Raw genomic sequence first — 19521 nt, forward strand, 5'->3', positions numbered from 1 at the left:
AATACATAACTAATCAAATAAATAAAGAAAATGCTAAACAAACAATCTGACATATTTGTTTGATTATTAAATTTCATTTCATAATTGGCTTATAAAATTGGTTTGATCTAAAAGAGGGATTAACTTGTTTGTTTGTTTGTTTGTTTTTAAAATAATTAATATAACATACACACACTTCAAGCTCCAAATTTGGTCACACGTCCCGCCCCCGGAACCTCCAATAGATGTCAGGGCCAATGAGCTTGTACCCTGTCAGTACCAGCCCCTATTGCCGCCTTGACCAATCAGACAGGGCAAGAATTCACTTACTCAGCCAATCGAGGTCTTCCATGAAGAAAAATGGCGGCGCCCTTCAGAAGAGCTGTCAAACGACTTTTGCAACAGTAAGTCAGATCGTTTGCTTTAAGATGCTTCTGCTTTCATTACCGCTTGCAGAATGTACCCCTGTGACCTTGTTCAACCAACTGTGGGGCATATTTTTGCATGCTTTGTAGCTGATCAGCTGTATAGCACCGAGGAGTATATCAGAGCTTGGATTGCTTCATTTGTTTACTCACCCTGTTGTATAAAATACCAGAAAGGTGCATTCTGTGCCAATTGACATTTGATGCAAATTATTTGGTTATCTGCCTCATATGTGATGATTTGGCTTTTGCTTTTGTTATACCTATAGTCAGGTATATATACTGTCTGCTGCATGCACACTTACTCCATTTTTGCTCCTCTTATTTATTTATTTATTTATTTATTTATTTTATATATATATATATATATATATATATATATATATATATATATATATATATATATATATATATATATATATATATATATATAATATAATATAATAATGTATTCTATTATATATATATATTGACAATAAAGCAGACTTTGACTTTGATATTAAATAACCAATTTTCCATTTGCATCAGATGTCAGTCAGACTACGGTCCTCAAATGTAGCCTCGTTAGGGTTAAAATGTACCTGACGTGAAATTAAAAAGCTTTGTAGTCCATTGCGCCCACATTGTGCAATGCACTTCCTTTTAATCTTACATACATCTGCACAGTAAATCCCTTTCGAAAAACCTTAAACAAAATGAAGAAACCATGCAGTTCATAATGATTGAATGCAAGATCTACTGTTTGCTGTCATGCATGCATAAATGTACAATTATATGTAATCCCTCACAGAGATTCGGGGTGCGGGGTTCGATTCTGGCTCCGGCCTTCTTTTGTGGAGTTTGCATGTTCTCCCTGTGCTTGTGTGGCTTTCCTCAGGGTACTCTGTAGAAAAATGTTCAAAATGCTATCGCAACACCAATTAACAGAACATTGAATGTTCAGAACTCCTGTTTCCAAGTTAGTGCTGTATTGAACCTTTGTCCAAGTAGTGCTTTCCATTTCATTTCAATTGCAAATGATTGACAATCAATTCCACACAATCGAAATAATTTCATGAATCTCTTTTTGTGTAGCCGCACTGTAATTCAGGTTCTCACCAAATCTTAATGGCTTGTGTGGCTTTTGCATAATCGTTCTTACTAAAAACCCAACAAAATGTCTCTCGCCTTTGCTTTTAACACTTGGCGGAGGTAATAAATGTAATAGGTACAGTTTACAGCCTCAACAAAGGGTCACGTCTTTCTAATTGGATCCGTTGTGACTTGAGGGAATCGGCGTCTATGAGGGTAAATGCTCAGACAGCCGAGACCCGAAGAGGAATGTGCGCGCTTGTTGTTTTGTTTTATGAACAGCCCAGAGCCGCCCTCGCTTTGCCTCGACACTGGCGGCAGACTGTTCTTTGTCACCAACACCCTTGCGTCAAAGATGCAACGGCATCCTGGGAGGAAAAGCATTGGCGGCCGCTATGAAGTCAACAAGTGATGAAAGTAGCCTGGAGCTTGTCAATTAAGAGAGCCAAGGCCTGGACCTTATAAGTTAATAGGCAGTTTCCCCTCTAGGGGCCTGCTAGGGCTTTATAGCGATGCTTATAAAAAGCTCATGCGTAACTATCCCTATAACGTTTTCAATTAAGTGACGTGAAGCAGTGCCCGCACTTGCTCGAATACTTTTTATTGCATTGATCAGGATGGGACGTTTTCCAGTCACCACAGTTGTTTTTAAAGTGGAACTGTATTTTGATGCTACCTATAAGTGGGTGTCGGAGAGTCACTGGTGACAAAATATTACAGTATTTTGTAATCAATATTGGGATACAGTGATTATGGCCGATCAAAATAATCGTGATACACTTTTTAACCGTATCGTCAGGGATTATAAATCAGAAATCAACAGGTGATAGTTCAACAAATTAGAATCTTGTACGAAAATTTTTTTCCATACTGCAGTTCAATTTGAAAATTGATAAAATCATTTACTGACATATCAAAAAGAGAAACATACTTTTCAGAAAGCCATTTCTTATCTTAGTTTTAATTAAAATCATTTTATTGTCCATGTACTACTGAAATTTCTCACAATGTTGAATTCAGGGTTTGGTAATTTAATAATATTATTTAATTTAACAATAATATTCGGAAGACCTGATGTAACAGTGTACATCTTTACAGTGTCACTTGTCAAACATTACAAAAATGTGAAATCACGCAGCTCACAAAAGTTGTCTTCCGGTTTAACTTTTGAATTGGCATATGTCACAGTAAATACCAGTGTACCATGATATAGTTTTTCTTTTTCCTCTTTTTCCTACTCTAAAACATTAATGTTTTGATGATGGCTGACATGTAGGAAGAGACTTGTGCAGTCACTTGTGATCTGTACCATGAAAGATGTGTTTCACAATATCAATATTTTGTTCCAGCCCTTGGACTTCCGGGGTATAACCGTATTTCCTTGGATACTTTTAACACTAGAATCACATACATTTGCGTGAGATTTATTTGTATAGCAGAGGGGGAAATCCTCGATGAAAATCCGCTCACTCATCTGGTGTCGTCTGCGCTCGAGCCGGCTTTGGCTTCCGGTAAAAAAATAAATGAGTGTTTGAATAAACACCCGTGTGTTGACACCTCATTTCCTCATTGATTGGCGCTGGAAGCCGAGAGCTCGAAGTGTGTTTGTGGGTGTGTGGCCATAATCCAATCAGGTGGGAAAACAACCAGTGGGAATGTTTAAGCAATTTCTTCAGCCACTTTATCCTTGGCTTAATCTTTAGTTTTGAATGTATCGATACGTTTCTTGACTTTTAGAGATTTTTCACTGCCTTTAGTCTTGTTCCAAGTTGTCCTGCAACATGTCAGACAGCATGTTTGCTCAGTAGGTTCCAATAATAGTGATTATTCCCATTGAGCAGACATAATTTAGTTAGTTTGTACTGTTCATATGTGTTATAGGTCTAACATAATTGTTGTTTGAAGACTTAAAACATATATGCTAATTTCTTTTAGCTCCTGTATGATGTTTTGCATTAGGTGTTAGTATTAAGATAGTGGGTTTGTTTTTATTTGTGTGTTGGGGAGAAGGGTATATATTTGGCTACCATTGTTTAAATATACATTGTTTAATTGTCTTTGGTTGTATGTGTCAGTTACAGTAAACGTCAAGTGGGACAAATAATATTGAAGTAAGCACACTTGGCCTCTTGGAGAATTGTGCAAGCAAGTGGCACTAATACGTGGAGAAGCATACTTTAACGCGTTTTAATGTGCTTAAAACGTGTGTGAGTAGTAAAACTAAATAAATAAATAAAATCTTTTAAATCACAGATTCCCACCTATTGGGTGGGTTTGGAATGTATTCCCTGTAATAAACAGTGATTCACTGTTTTAGGCATTACATCATAGTCAAATGTAACCCTTCTTTATTGACTATCATGGATGGCTCACCCACCAAGCCTTTTTTTTTTTTAACGCCTCCATTTTCAAGGCAATGCATCAATAAATGGCTCTATTACCTGCTGTTGACGCAGCTAAGCTTGCCTTTGAAATGTGTTACAGAGCATTAAGTTAACACATGTTGCTATGCAAAAACAAACTCTGGCAACTGGTGTGGGGGGCCAGCTGAGTAAACGTCCTGGATGGAGGCAAAGGGTGGGTGGGCAGTGAGAGGGAAGAGGCCCCACACTACACTTGTCCCAACGAAAGGTGGATCCATGCGGCCAACAGATGGATCTGTTCGCCTGTATCCCCCGGAGGCAAGAAAACAACCAAAGCAAGTGTCTCAGCTCCAGCACAGAAGCCTTTGATCAAAAGCACATCTTCAGCCGCCGACGGGTTTGAAAAAAAAAAAAAAGTAGAGAGAGAGACTTTTCCGACCCTCAGAGTGCACATCTGTATAAACAGAATCAGGGAGGAATGTGTGAACAATGCAACAAAAGAATTTTGTTCTTGGCTAATAGGTCATATATATCTTGGAATTTAGTATTTAATGAAGAGGCATGGAATTTTCTTTGTTTTTAAAGATAGCAAGCTGAGAATGTGTGTTTTGCTCTTTACAGATGTGAGGTAAAAGTCTGTTGGAATTTTCATCTTAAATTTTAGTAGATGGAATTACATACAGCTGAACTTCTATCATCACAAGTTTTTTTTCAAGATAAGACAATGTTTTTCCTGTTCTAGATAAGAATAAAAAAAAGCAATATTATTACATATAACAACAAAACAGTGTCTTTACTGAGGAAGTTATTTGAATGTGTTTTGTCAACAGTTAATCATCGTGAAATAGAAAAGCGTGTATATTAACCTTTTTGAAAAGTGATGATTTATCTGTGAGGAGTAATCCAAGTCTACTCACAAAATGAAGCTAATTTAAAACACTTGTTACCTTGAGTTCTCTGATTTGCCTCACCTATCTCAATGTTTTATGTTTTGCCACAACTGTATAAACAATCGAGAAGTGACTAATAAACAATGGTGACACTCTGAACTTTAAGTGGTACACAGCGGTACGGAGTACCAGCACTTCTCAATATTAGTTTGTAGTCTACCGGGAATGTTTATGGTGTATTGGAATTTCACATGGGCCCACAGTACCCTTTACTCATACAACTCAGTAATAGTCCAACTGATACGATTCAGCAATCTGGGTACCTCAAATTCAAAAAGATGATAGAGGAAATCAATCGATTCTATTCCCGAGGTCTGTTATGAGGCAACAAATTTGGAAGGAAGTTCCGTTAAGAGACTTTTGGCCAACTGGTTACAATGAGTTTCACTTTACGGAGCAGTGTTTTTGAACGTTATACTATACCCCTGTTTTGAAGTGATCATTCGCCTTAAGTGCATTGAAAAATGTCTTGCACGCCTTGGGAGATTGTTGCTCTGCTGGCGGTTGTACTAACAAGCGGAAAAAGTTGAATCTGTTACTACAAGAGCATTGTTTTTGACTGGCTTCCCAGGCGAAGAAAAAGTGCTGTTTTGAGCTTCCAAAGATTCCAGCTTTGACCTGAGAATGAGGAACAGGAGAACAGACCAAGCTCAAGTAGCTCATCAAGAACACCCGTGATGAAAGTGTAGCCAAGGATCCTGAAAGAATCGTTTTAGGAGTGCATGAAGCCATGGCAGAGAAGGTGTTATACTTCAGCAAGATTACCTCAAAGGAGAAACCTTGTAGTTTAGATTTCAAATGTATCCGAGTCTTGGAACTTTTCTGACACACAAGAGGTTATACGTACATTTAAATTTATTCATGGTGTGCTGCCATCAAATATAAAAGTTCCTATTAGGTGCCGATAGCCAAGTTGCTCACTCTAAGTATGAGTAATCATTCCTAATTGCTTCCTTAAGAATATGTTGATGTTATAGCTCTCTTTTCCGTGTCATATTAATTTGCTAGCAGTTTATGTGTATATGTGCACCAGGATATTACTTCCAGGTTTGCAGTAAGACAGATTTTTTTTTTTTTTTTTTTTAACAATTAAATAGGCCCATAATTTTGTTTCTTTTTTGGGGGCATTCACTTAATCCCTTCTCCCTCTTCTGTTGCCGGGTATTGTGGGTGGTGTTTTTGGCGTTCTCACCCCTCTGAAGTTGGCTCATTGCCATGGTGACGATCAGTCAGTTTGAGAACGATGAGGTGTAATTTAGCAGCATTTCCTGTCTGATACGCAACACCATAATGTGTAATGGGTTTTACTTTTTTATAGAGGGGTGTTTGTTAAGCAGGCACAGCAGGGGGGGGAAGGTTTACATGGTTCTCTGAGCCTTTCCACCTTTTTTTGTTTCAAGTTTCTAGCGTATACACCGATATCAGAGATGCTGAGGCCTTGTAGATGCTGTTCTTAGTGTGGCCCATTAGGGTCAATATGGACAGTAGTGTCACGGTTATTGTCCATTAAAGTTTTACCGAACTAATCATAACTATTGCACATTTGTTTGTAGTGTTGCCCCAAGTACTGGTACTAGCATGGTATCCTAAATTTCGGGGGAAAAAATAACCCAATACCAATACAGAGGGCGGGGATTCCACCCTTCATTCTAGTGAATGAGATGTCAGAGGGAATGATAACTTTATTATTAGCGTTGCTTTTTGCATTAGCGTTCAAACAACACAGATGGCAGTAACAAACAACTCCTATGGCACTTAAATGGAATAGCCATGGCCCATGTTTCGCTTGGACTGTCCTTCATATGCGATTAAAAAAAATAACACCCAACTTTATATTTAATTTATAATTGTATTTTGATGCAAATTTCCAAATGAGCTAACCAAAACAAGTTTATAAATCCAACAAATTGGCTACAAACAATTTGGTACTGTGTCGCACGTCCCATCACATCATTGGCACGAGTCTGGGACAGACGGCGTCCTGCGAGCGCTATACTTCATTAGAAACATGTTGCACCTCCACCACACACATTCAAAACAGCAGGGTCATCCTCTTAGCACCAGTCTTTTTTTATCGTCAACAAAGCCGTGCCTCTACATCTGACCATCAGTGTCCGCTAATGATGCGCATCTCTTTACACTGTCCTCTCTTTGTCACTCATTTGTAAACTCTTCATCTCCGCATCGCTCTCTCGCTTCCACGATGTTTGTTTGGCTGCTGAGTTTTTGTTTGTTTATTGTTTCCAGATGGCAGACGCAGACTTAATTTGTGTGGCTTTCAAGTTTCCCAGAGAGCTTTTTACTGCCTTGGCTCAAGCGCTTATCCTGTTTCCTCTAGCTGGGCTTTATGGTGGGCCTTTTAATACTGGAAACAACTGTCACTACCACACACTAGCAGTGTACGTCAATGAAGATCATGTTGAGAATCTTCACTTCAGTCGAGCCCCGAATGAGGGAGTACTTTTTCTTCACCAGAGGGCTCTGTAAATCAGTATGCTTATGTTCATCATGCAGTACTTAGAGATTATGTGACAAACTCGTACTGTTGACTGTTTCGCTCCCATCTCCAGACCCCGCTGAGTCTCGTCTGGGCATCATTAAGCACCACTACGTCATTTATTTACAGGAACCCAGGAGGCAGACTCACCCAGTAAACGCGGGGGAGGACCAAGCGCTTGTCCTTACTCATCGGATGCGGTTTTAAGACGACGCAGTAATAATCAAAGCTCTCAGCTATACAAAAGCCACCCCATCTTCGCCTTAAAGAGGGCTTCTCTCCTGGCCAGTGCTGAGTGATTACCCCAGCATTCGGAGTTGCCTAATCCCATTTTTAGCTGCAATTTACCTCTGACTGGTCCATGGGGTGGACTTCCCTGACCCACTCCCAAATATCTCATGCAACCTAGATTATTATCCTTTGATTTGTCCTTTTTGCCACAGTGTACAATCATTGAGATGTCACCTTCCCATGCCCATTGAGTGTACTTAGTCGTGGTTTAGATCCATTCAAACCGAAGGCACAGCCAAAAGAATCCGAGCCGAAGTGCGAGGGGTTCCGACAGTAGCGTTCGTGTAATCAGTGGTGTTTTTTTGCTGAGCCTCCTGGCTGGCCAAGCTAATCTCATCAGGGTTTGGGCTCGACTGCCGGGGTGAGCGAGAGGACAGCCTAGCATGACCCATATCTCCGTGCCAAGACGGCTACACAACTCTGTCGCAACTGTGCAGTCACATCAGTTTACTACGAGGACGAGGCCCTCTGCCAGGGTGTTTACTACGGAACTGTCTGGCACAACAAGATAATGCCCATGCTAATGCCCTCCAAGGACACAGCCACTCGCATTAATGATGGCCTGAAATTTCTCATCATACACAGACTCTTATCATTTGTAGAAATACAGAATTGGCTATGTTACAGTAATCAGCTTTACTCGTCTTAGTGTACTATGTTTCTTTTTATTGAAACAAACATAATTCAAAGGGACCCTTTGCACGCAAGTTAAACAACTTTATACCCAAATAAACTATTTTATTGATTTTCCGACCATTAAATTGAATACCAGTTGATGAGTTGACCATCAAGATTTATGTTATATGGAATTATTTTTGAATAAATCAATTCTCTTGATAATTAAGGATACATTGAGTGAAATATATGACAAGTGCAAACAAGTTGGCGGTCTAAAGAACATGAACTGAGCTTTGGGAAGATGACGTAGATCCAAACCTTGTTGATTTGAGGAAATTTTGTCAATTAATATGAACATAAGCTGTTCAGATAATGGATGGATGGATATTTGATTGTGCTACTTATTTATTTCATTATTTGATCAGCTAGCCTTTGACAATGATTTTTTTATTATTATTATTTATTACGATAATGTGTAGCAACGGACCAATTTCGCCTTCCAAAACAAGATTTGAATGCATCCATAATACAGTAGTATTGTAGTAAGTGTAGTAAATGATGATGAATAATTGCTTTTAGTGAGCCTAAGATTTATTTTTTCAAAACTTTTTAAACAACTACATTGGAACCAACATGAAACTTTTTGTCATCCCAATTTTGGTAACCACAGTGATTTTAGCCAATTCCAAACCTTAAAAGAGACAAAAAGCCCATAGTAGTTGTAAGGTTTGACCAAAATATAAATATTATCGCTTTTACGCCTTTATGACTTCAGCCTGATCAAGCGAGAACTGATCCATGTTGTAATACTCTGATAACCCTCTAGAGGTGGCAGTTAGTCAAGAATGGTGCTACCAAAGGGCTGTATCACTAGCAATGGAATTACCCGGCTGTTTCACTTGCAGCTGTGGACAAAATGGAACAATAAATACACAAGTGAAGCTGTAAAAATATACACGCACACACCAGAAAACGCCACACGCATTGACAGGATAACAAATCAGCAGCTGTCTGTTTGATGCTTTCGTACTGAACAGGTTGATATTTTTAAAACCAAGTTCAGTCTTCTGGCGGATGTGTTGACACTGGCTTGTTTGGTCAGTTTGAGGGGATAAGACTTGAGTTCTAGGTATAGACTCATTGGAATGGTTAGAATTTGAGGGGTATCAGGTTTTGACGGTATTATAATCTTGAGCAACAAATATGAATTTACTGTCTTTGGCTATTGCGAAAACGTAATAATGTTTCGACATTTTTTGCATATCCGTCCTATACCAAGGTCGAGCAATTGTTGATATCGATTTTGTGGGACGAAAATGAACCGATTAAAGCATTATTATGGTGGAGGGGCATAAACAAACTGTAATATTGATTATGAAATGAAATAATAAAAAGTAGCATAATTAAGTAAAGACATATTCTTCTTAATAAATATAACAGTCCAAAACTCATAGACATGCAATCATTTTTTACTTCACAATTTTGAACTCTGCAACCGATAGGAGAGACAACCGCGTTGGCTGTCGCCAATGGCCTACCCAACATTTGGATGGCAGTCGTAAATAAAATTGTGATGCGACCATTCTGAGAGTGATAGATTACGTCTCGACAAGCCTGTTAGGACTGATTTGCACTACCAGTCAACCGGCCCATGTGCATCTTTTGTGGTTTGTATTTTCAATGTTCCACGCATTATTGCTTCTTCATGACCTTTTTTTTTTTTTTTGCCAAAGTTCGCCTTTCAAAGAACCATTTCACACCATGAACAGCAGACTAACCTTCGAATCAGTCACCAACATAAACAACTGACCACAAACAAATCACCATAGCTTTTTACTCAAATCTTCGATGATGCGGTACTTCCTTTCGGCTTTTGTCTGCAGTTCGAGCCACAGCTGTCGGTGTTCTCAGCTCACCCCTCCCAAAAAAGAAAAAACCTCAGGCCACGCGCCACTGAACCCCCAAACATTAAATAGGAGCATTAGACACACCTTGTTAAGGGCTGCTGATGTTTGAGCTGTGGCTGTGGGTGCGTGTCTCATCCTTTGATGAGACCAGATTCACACACAAGCACACAACTGCACAAGTCCTCCACATATGCCCTTTCCTAAGCCAGCAGATGTATTCTCTTATTGTCCTCCACTGACGCCTCACTCGGATTTCAGTGTCTGGGCCAAAATACCCGCCAGACTAAAGCTTACCTTTTTCTTGTGTAACGTTTCTGTAATTATGCACTTCTGGCGTCACACCTCAGCAGGGTTGATCCAAATATAAAAATGAATTCACAGCTAAATGATGCTCTGTGCGGCCTGAAAAGGGGAAGGAGAAATCAAACGTTTGGTTTAAAGTGCCAGAGCCTAAAGGCAGGCAGTGTTCATTAATGCGGTGGTCATTTCAATGAAGGCAAGAGCCCCTGAGTTCATTGAGGGGAATATCAATAGGCATAATAAATGGCCTTAAATGAAGCAGATGTAAAATATTCACTGCTTAAAAATCATGTTATTGGGCAGGAAGAATAAATCAGCATAATAAGATGAACTGTAAACACTGGAGAGCTGTCACAGGAGAGTCCCACTCATCAGGCTTTCAGCAGAGAAAGTTTTTGCTATAATACACAGTGCTTATCAAATCTATAGACCACCACCAAATTTCAACTTTAGGCCATAGCTGCCCAAATTTACACATACGTTTTCTGTAATTGGTAAAACATCAGGATGTAGATGTTCTTGAACCAAACGTATTTAATGTTTCATCCATTAATCTTCAAATGTACTATTTCAAAGCAATTGATTTTACTTGCATTCCTAAACATAAAAAAACATCACCAGTGCAAATGCTGAAGCCAATTAATATAAAATCCCATTGACATGCTAATGGTAAATTAGCTTCTGGGAAGTGTGTTCTTTCAAATAATGAACATTCACACACAAATGCTATAGGATCACATACAAACTAGTAATATACCAATACTCAAAAGCAAATATTCTTCAGAATCTGTGAAAAATAAGTTGTGAATAGCTGAGTTTTGGTATTTACAATAAATAATTGTTTTAAATAATAATAATTTTAATATCAATCAAAAATAATCATGTTGAGTCTTCTTCTTATGATCTTATTATTTTCTTATCTTATCTTATGATTTCCGTGCCCTTGTTGTCCAGCCCTTGTTCTTCCCCTACGTTCAAACTTTCACTCTTCCACTGCCCCCGCCACTGTTGATGACAGTCTCAGATAGACTACAGTACCTAAAAACAGCCAAAGTCTAAAAAAGGCTACATTTCCAGATATTTTCGTGCCTACTGCAATTTTCCTCAGATCATTTTTGAAAACATTGTCGTGTTCCAATCCAAACAGTCGGCAGCATGTCCACGTCAAATGTGGCCCGTGTCAATCAGCAGACATTTCCAGCTGCACTATACTAACACCCATAATACACCCTTGGTCAGGAAATCTATTACTGACTTCAAATGGAATCTTCTTGATGACTTCCTGAGCCGAACGCCTGCTCTACACTATCTAATGCACCCCAAGCCCCCACCTCCACCCTCTTGGGCTCTGGAGTTTTTGCGTCAGCAGTACCTTCCCGATTTGTTTTATGAACACCGATTGCAAAAAACGTTGTTGCCACCTTCAACTTTTAAATACTTGTTTCTACTTTCTTGTACTTATATAAAAAACAATCCTTAATCACTGACTAATATTTTAATACTTAAGACAAATGTATCTGACCTCGGATTTCAATAGGGCTCTTTTTCTATTTCTGCTCTGTGTAGATTGTGATTTATTTTATTGTTATTTTTCCTACATTGAGTATCACCTGAAAAACATCTTAGTCAAATATGGGTGGTTACGTTTTTACTAGCAGAATAAAAAAGTCACTGTATTGGTAATTTAGGTTCTGTTAACACAGAATCTGGCATGATACAAGATTGACCACGTTTTATTGAGTTCAGATATAGGATGTCTTCGTCAAAGAACCATGATGGTCTAAGTCGTGGATTTCTGTAGTCTTAGTTTATTGAGGTATGCTTATTTTTTGTTTGATCCTGAGATATGTTGGTGTCAAGTTGAAAATGAGATCATGTGTTTCCATGATCCACCCAGTAGGAAGGAAGAGGGCCACTTGTTTCATTGCCACTCCTGCCCATTCCACTCCCTGAATAGAGTAATGGGCCAAGGTAGGATCCTGCTTGCTGACACTTTCCACTTTGTGTTTTTTGTTCTTGAAGGTTTTAAAAACTAACATGAGAACAGTCTGCTCTAGGAACCTAATTTGTGTTGTCAAGACAACACTATGTCATGTTTTTTGTCTTTTTATGATCAAAACACCAATTATTAAACTTGTAAACAGTAGAGAATGTTAATGATCTAAAATGTGTTCAGTGGTAAAGGTTTCCACATGGCAACAAGTTGACGTTTTTTTTTTTTTTTTCCCATTGAAACTGCAGCACTCATAACTACTTGAATATTTTTTCGGAAGATGTGTGGGGGGGTATGCTGTGTGATATTGTTAGCTGAGTTTGATGGCCTTGGTAATAATATCACAATGTATTTTTGTAAACTTAGTCTCATAGTAATTTTCTGAAAGTCAAATACTTAGATGATTCTTTATGCGAAATTGGCAAAAAATGGTTATCAACCTCCCCCATTTCCCAAGTCACTATCAAACCCACCATGACACATTTTCCCTTTTTTAAATGTGTTGTATTCAAACAGAACAGTTTAATTATAATTTGAGTATTATTTTCCAATATTGTTTTAATTGAGATGTCATCTTTTTAAGCTCGATTTTGCGCATGGAGTTATTACCTGACATTGTTTTTTGGTTGTTGTTTATTTCTTCATTTATTTATTCCCCCCCCTTTTGTTTTACTTTTCAAATATTCACTTGCACACGTTGGATTCAGTTATCCGGTGGGATATGTGAGGAATTTCAAATGAAGCAGACCTTGCTACCGCTGCTTGAGTCTCTGGCTTTGTTGTGGTGAAAACAGGTACACAGGTCCCCCCCATGTGGTGCCTGTAGACATGCACAACAGGAGTGACGCATAGAGCTCGGACAAACCTGACAAATCCTGCTTCCGATTTGTGTTACTTTTGTTGAGAAGGAATCTGTTTTTGATGTATTCATTATTGTAGATTTTGGCCTGTGAAGTCTTAATTTATGCGGGTTCCAGTGTAGAAAATGTTCCATTGGAGCAAATTCTTTATGATTAATTTGGGCAAGTGATGGAAGTTAGGTAGCTAAGGGTTAATTTTAACAGTGTACCACAAAAATGTAGAGGCTTTCAGCCTGGAATCTTTTTATGTGGGGTGCCAGGAGGGGCTATGAGGGGTCTTTTGGCTTGTATAATGCTTTCATGGTTTTGGCAGTCAGATTTTCAAGAAACTTCCTGGTGTGTCAGGATCAATCAGGCCTAAGCCAGTCTTAATTAAAGGCTCGGGGCCGGGCAGAAGTCGAGGGCAAGCGGCATCCCTGTTGGTCAAAAGAATGAAGTGTCTGTCATTACAACACTATAGGGAGCATCATCTTTATGACTGAAATTCCTTTTCAAAAATTCTTCCTGGGCAGTAGTGACATGCCCGAATTGACTATCTCTTAGGGGATTGACATGCATTTTGGAATTCATTAAAAAACGAATATAGTAGTTCCCTAACTTGGATTACAGGTGTCATTTTTATATGTGGCCACTTGAGGGCACAGACAACTTAAGAAGAGAGAGCTGCAATGAACTGGGGGGGTGGGGGGGATCAGTCAGTGTCTGTGTGACGGTGGTCCATTTAATTAAACGGACCATGATCCAAAAAACCTCAGTCATGACACAACATAGCCCACAGGAGAAAAAATAAAAGCACAAAAAAATGACACAGATGTCACTCTTTTTCCCTTTTCCGCTTTTCTCTAGTTATAATTCCAAATCGTCCGATGCACTGTGAATTTAGTAAATTTCACTCTCCCAAGTGGATCTTTATGCACACCCATCTGCCTAACTTTTTCCGTATACCGAGTCGAGAATATGAGGATATATTTTGGGTGGGAAAGGAGGTAAAGCAATCTGCAGGACATATCAGATGGTAGGCCAAATATCCTGGCAGTCTGATCGACCATCCGACCTAGTGCCTCAGCTGCAGCCACGTCCGAGGCTCGTCACTGCGACCCCGGGCGGCCAAGCTTCTGTTCTGACATTGTTCCTTTCACCACCTTAAATGTTCTTGTTCATTTTCTCTTCAGGTAGCAGCTTTTGTTGGTTGAATCAAGCAGACCTCCCGCTCACATTTTCTGGTTTTCTCTTCAGTAAATCGTACTGCTGGTAACCCAAATTCCGAATTAGGTCTGTTGATTTGATGTATCTATTATTTGTTTCTTTTTTTGAGGTGGTGTGATTCATTTTATTTTTTTCAGCATTTTCGAATACAGAAAACAAGATAGTCAAAATTATACCAATGAAAGTGAATATTTCAAAAATCAGCCATTCTAAATAAATTTGACTTGGATGTCATGGGAGTAACGACGCAGTAAGTTTTTGTGTTATGCTATTGCACCTGTTTTCTTCTCGTTTTTTTCTTCTGGGTTCGGATTGTTCACAAAGTAAGTGTGAGGTGTAAGATTATTTGTTTACACTAGGTCTTTAAAAATAAATCTGAGTTGTTCTCTATAAACTTGATATTGGTAGCAAGAGCCATATAAGATTGCAGTATCTGTAGTCTTATTTTTATTTTTTTTATTTTTTATACACCATCTCTTCCACACCATGACTTATTTCCGCTCATGTCCAGATCCACATTTGAAATGTATTGAACCACCAGGATTTACTGTATTTTCGACTGAGTAATTAACATTAAAATGACACAAGACAACATCCATCAATCTTTTCCTTGTGTATGTCTCGCTTTTCCTAAGTATCTTAGCCTTAAGAACCTGATAGCACTTAGTCCCACCGTTTGATTTAGCAGTTCTTTAAAAGTAAGCGCTGATCAGTCTGGCCTGTCTGTCTCCCTCCGTCATTACAGATTATCGTAATGACATGAGTGGTGGAGAAAGCACTCCACCCTCTCCTCTGCCTCCTTCTATCCATACTCTGTAATCTTGACGCTGGACACCGACCCCCAGTCCAGTGCCAGCTTCACGTGGAGCATGTGCAGTCGTTGCTACCACTCCCCCTTTAACTGGTTTAGCACCTTTGAAACGTCTTGTGACGATGGAGGTGATTAAAAGTGCACTGACCGCAGTGATGCCACTAAGCACAACCTCTTGACTGTCCTGCTGACGAGAGCAGTGATCTCACTGGCACTGGAGGGAGAAACTTTGATTTGACATTCGACTTGCTTAAGGGTTTGAAAAGAACATTTTAGAAATCTATTTGAAAAGTGTAGTATTGTTTAGTAAGTGACAGTTGCAAATCAGTTACACATACAGATCTTGTCCCTTTCATTCAAAAGTGGAGTATTAAGTCATGTTTGCTGATTGGTTCAAAAAATCCTGAGAAGTGATGCTTTATGCCCAACAACAACATAATATTTTCTCAACAAGAAAATATCCAGACAAAGTTTTCTGTGGCTGTGATGATCAGCTACCGTTTCAGCGGACACTGTCATCTCAGGGACGTGGCGCTGTTAATACAGCAGAGTGCACTGTCTGATTTGTACAGTGAACAGTTTGGAACGAAGGCTAGGCCCGTCCTTTCCAAGCCATCCTCATAGGTTCAGAAACTCTTTCATTCATACAACTTGTGGTTTAGGTTTTGGTGCAGAATATTTTACCCTCCAGATGGAATAAAATTGAACATGAAAATTACCCATGTTATTGAGTTAATTTTTTGTGGAATGTATCCTCAGTTTTTTTGGCTGCTGCTTCTTTCTGGGTCAGAATGATAGTCGACTCCTGAAGACTCAACCAATAATATCAACCCACATCACAAATTTTGTCTGAATAAAAATTGCATGATTCAAAATAAATAATTTTTATCCTTACATTACAAATTTACAAATACAAATTTTCCACAAAACAGAACGAAATACAATGATTTTCACATTTTAATCTAAATCTAATTAAATATGGTGCAAAGATAAAATATATCTTGTTCCACCGGATAACTTAAAATAAATAACATTCACTCGTTTTGAATTTGACGCCTGCAAAACGTTCAAAACAGCTAGGTTGAGGCTGTGTTCATCACCTTTCTTTTTAATAATACTAATTGAAAAATGGGGACTGAAGATGCTAATTTTAAAGCTTTGTTCATCTGTTCACCTGTATAATTTTCTAAACAAGTGCCTTTTTTTTTAACAAACTCCCAATTTCTGCCTTCCCTGTCCCGACATTTTCTTGAATATTAAACATCTCATCTTTATCGTGGATTGTTTTAATGTACATTTTGCCCCACATGCCAGCTTTATTGAAATGAGAGTTTATAAGTCGCCTGACTCACGGCGTCACTTTCAGTCTTGGAGTGAGCTGTGCCACTTTGTTTGTCTTGCCCGAGATTTAAGGCAGTACGGGGATAAAGGGAGGGTCAAGTAGTCTTCTTGAGCAAACACGGACATGGTGACAGCGTTTGGGACAACAAGCGTTCCACGAGAACCAGTCTGTCCTTCCTGCCGACAGTCAACCCCGCCTTTGCGCAACCGCGGCGAACCCCCTCACCCCTTCAGCCCAGGGGCTGTGAACCTGCAAAGGCAGCATAATGAAGCCATATAAGCCTGTTATTTGCTGCTTTACGGCTCGTTTTATGAAGGTGAGTGGACAAGCAGCTCCCAGAATGGTTCCTGTCACTTTACAGATAGCATTACCAAGAGAAAAGGAGAGTTGAGGAGGGAGGACAGGGCAGGCTGCAGAATGGGCCAGGGCCTTTATGTCACTTGTGCCGTGGCTTTGATGGGGAGCGGCCTGGCTGCAGGCTATCACTGGGACATTTTATTTTACGTCGTCCCCCTTTTGTTTTGGGGGTTTGGAGTGGGGGGTATGACCTATGTACTTATTCCCACCTCCTCTTCACTAATCAATTACCACATTGATCCATTAATCAGACAGGGGGTAGCCAGTGAAAGCCCCCATGGGTATGTCTGAAGAACTGTGGGATAGGCCTTGGGCTATCATGGAGGAGTTTCTTCTCCTGCGGTTCCACTGTTCAACAATTGGCTTAGTCTTTACTACAATGCATCACTGCACTAACCAACATGTTTATGACCATACAAGGCATTACAATTGTTGCTAAATATCTGGGAGTGCAAGTTCCTTCTAATATTTATGCGAGAAATAAGGTATGTGTAATTGAGAATTGTGTAATTAAATTGGTAGTATTTTCTTCATTTTACAAACTTTTTCTCAAAATACTCCCCTGTTCATAAATACCTGCAAATACAATTGAAAACAATTGAAGCAATAACACGATTATTTGACATATTTTGAACGCTGAGACACGTTTTCAGAAGATTGCATTTTTGGTTTCCAAAATGGAGTTATCAGTTTTAACAACTGAATTTAACCACAGTTCAGTATAAACAGCAGATTTTTTTTTGGGCCATGGAAAGTAATTTTCACAGGCCTGGTTTAGCTGGAAATATTAACATGACTGCTTTCAAAACGTTAGCATTTTAAGGCTCGGAAGTGCTTTTATCATATACACAATTGAACTTTTTTTTTTTCCTGCCTCAAATGCTTCTTAGATTGGTTGACAACATTTTTCAGAGAAATGTTACAGTTTCTTGAATTAGCCAGAGACATAATTATTAATTTAAACATTTTAAAACATTGAATCAAAATTTGCCCATTTCTCTCTTGTGTGCTGTTGTCACATAAACAAGTGATTATTGTCGCCCACCCCTCTTGGCTATCGAGCCCATGGGAAAATAAAAAGTCCAAATTTTCTTTTTCGAAAAGCCAACAGGGTCCATCAGAAAACATGGAAGCATTTTCAGTTAGAGCAAACATGTTTTTGTTTGTCTGACAGTTACCATGGTGTTTGGGCAGTAGCATAATTATTTCTGGGGCACAAACAGAAACGGATCTGACGGTCAACAGATTAAAAAAGAAGGGGGAGCTGCGGGAGCGGAAGTCACCACATAACTGATTTGGTTTTGGTGTATCCTTACTAAAGCCATCCCCCCGGTGTGCCTCCGCCATCGCCAAGTGATTTGACAGAAGCAGGGGATATTTTGGAAGACGCTGAAAGAAGAAAAAGCTGTTCTGCTTGTTGTAGCCCACCCCTCTTTCAGTCTGACCAGGGTCCAGCCGCCACTCCGCCTGCGCTTGTGGGTTTAGTGAACTGAAAAGACACTTCTTGTGTGGATTTTTCAATTCTTCAACATGTCATCGGCCAGGAGTGCTATTGTCCCGCCGCCCTTTCTTTCGACTCCTTCTGCTGAGACAAGTCGTGTCATCCCCTCATGATCAGCACTTTTGTTGCCTTTGTTTTTGCTGCTACCTCAGAAGTCCATCTTGTCTTTTATATGGCTGCCTTTCATGCATAAGGGAACAGTTGTGGCCTGTTGTGGGGCTGTTCCACTGCATTTCCACCAGTGGGGTTTCTTTTCAATGCCTTCAAAGTAGTACAATGGGCCTCAGAAGGCCTGAATGGCCAATGCAGAGAGCACAATCCTACAGAGGCCGCTTATTTTGTTTTGCCAGAGTCAATAAAAATGCTAAGTTAAAAGCTAACCCCCTTATGTCCTCCTCAAATGGAACGACTTATTTGACCTCTTTTAAGCCTCCCTCTCAATTGACTTTTAATGATAAATTCATTTAAACTGTCAACAAAAGTGTTTTACTCTGCACTTTGCCAATGAATGTTTTATTTGCTGTCCAATGAAAAGCATGTGTGAGCAAATTTGGGGCATTTTATTGCAGTAAATGTTAACTGGAAATTGTCACTTAAAAAAAGGGATGTTTTTCTGTCATTTTTTTAACGAGATGGTAGCAAATGTATATATAACCTTGTTGAAAATAATCCATTGTGAATGGCCCCATAGATTTGTAGCCCATGAGAAGACCCTTTTCATAGAATTTAGACAAAAACGATAACATAACTGTCCATGCCGATGGAGGATCTTCACTTTCAATTTACAAAACCATGATCATGAAATTGGACAACTAAAAATGAATTTTCTAATTTTATCTGGTTTCATTTCATTTCATTTGCCCGTACTTGACAAATTAGATTTTGCATAAAAACAAAACAACAAATTTTGTCCCTTTATATAAACTAAACAAATATACTGTAATCCTCAACAATTTGATATGCATGCCTTTTGTTGGTTTGCAGCCACAAATTTACATCGTGAATGATTTTTCATGGAATATTGACATGCCAGATTGCTACTGTTGTCAT

At 39.1% G+C, this 19521-nt stretch overlaps 1 protein-coding gene across 2 annotated transcripts in view; it reads left to right on the forward strand.

Annotated features, from left to right (window-relative positions):
• Positions 1–298: 298 nt before the first annotated feature.
• Positions 299–19521, forward strand: part of clybl (citrate lyase beta like) — a 48196-nt gene continuing 28973 nt past the window's right edge. For both annotated transcript variants that reach the window (XR_015067264.1, XM_085920512.1), the window contains exon 1: positions 299–383. Coding sequence is in view for 1 of the 2 variants with exons in the window: in XM_085920512.1 (XP_085776638.1) it covers positions 340–383 (44 nt within the window). In the remaining variant the exon portion in view is untranslated. The remainder of the gene's footprint in view (positions 384–19521) is intronic.

This window comes from Syngnathus leptorhynchus, chromosome 9, assembly GCF_054491065.1.
Source record: "Syngnathus leptorhynchus isolate UIUO chromosome 9, UIUO_Slep, whole genome shotgun sequence".
Taxonomy (NCBI): Eukaryota; Metazoa; Chordata; class Actinopteri; order Syngnathiformes; family Syngnathidae; genus Syngnathus; species Syngnathus leptorhynchus.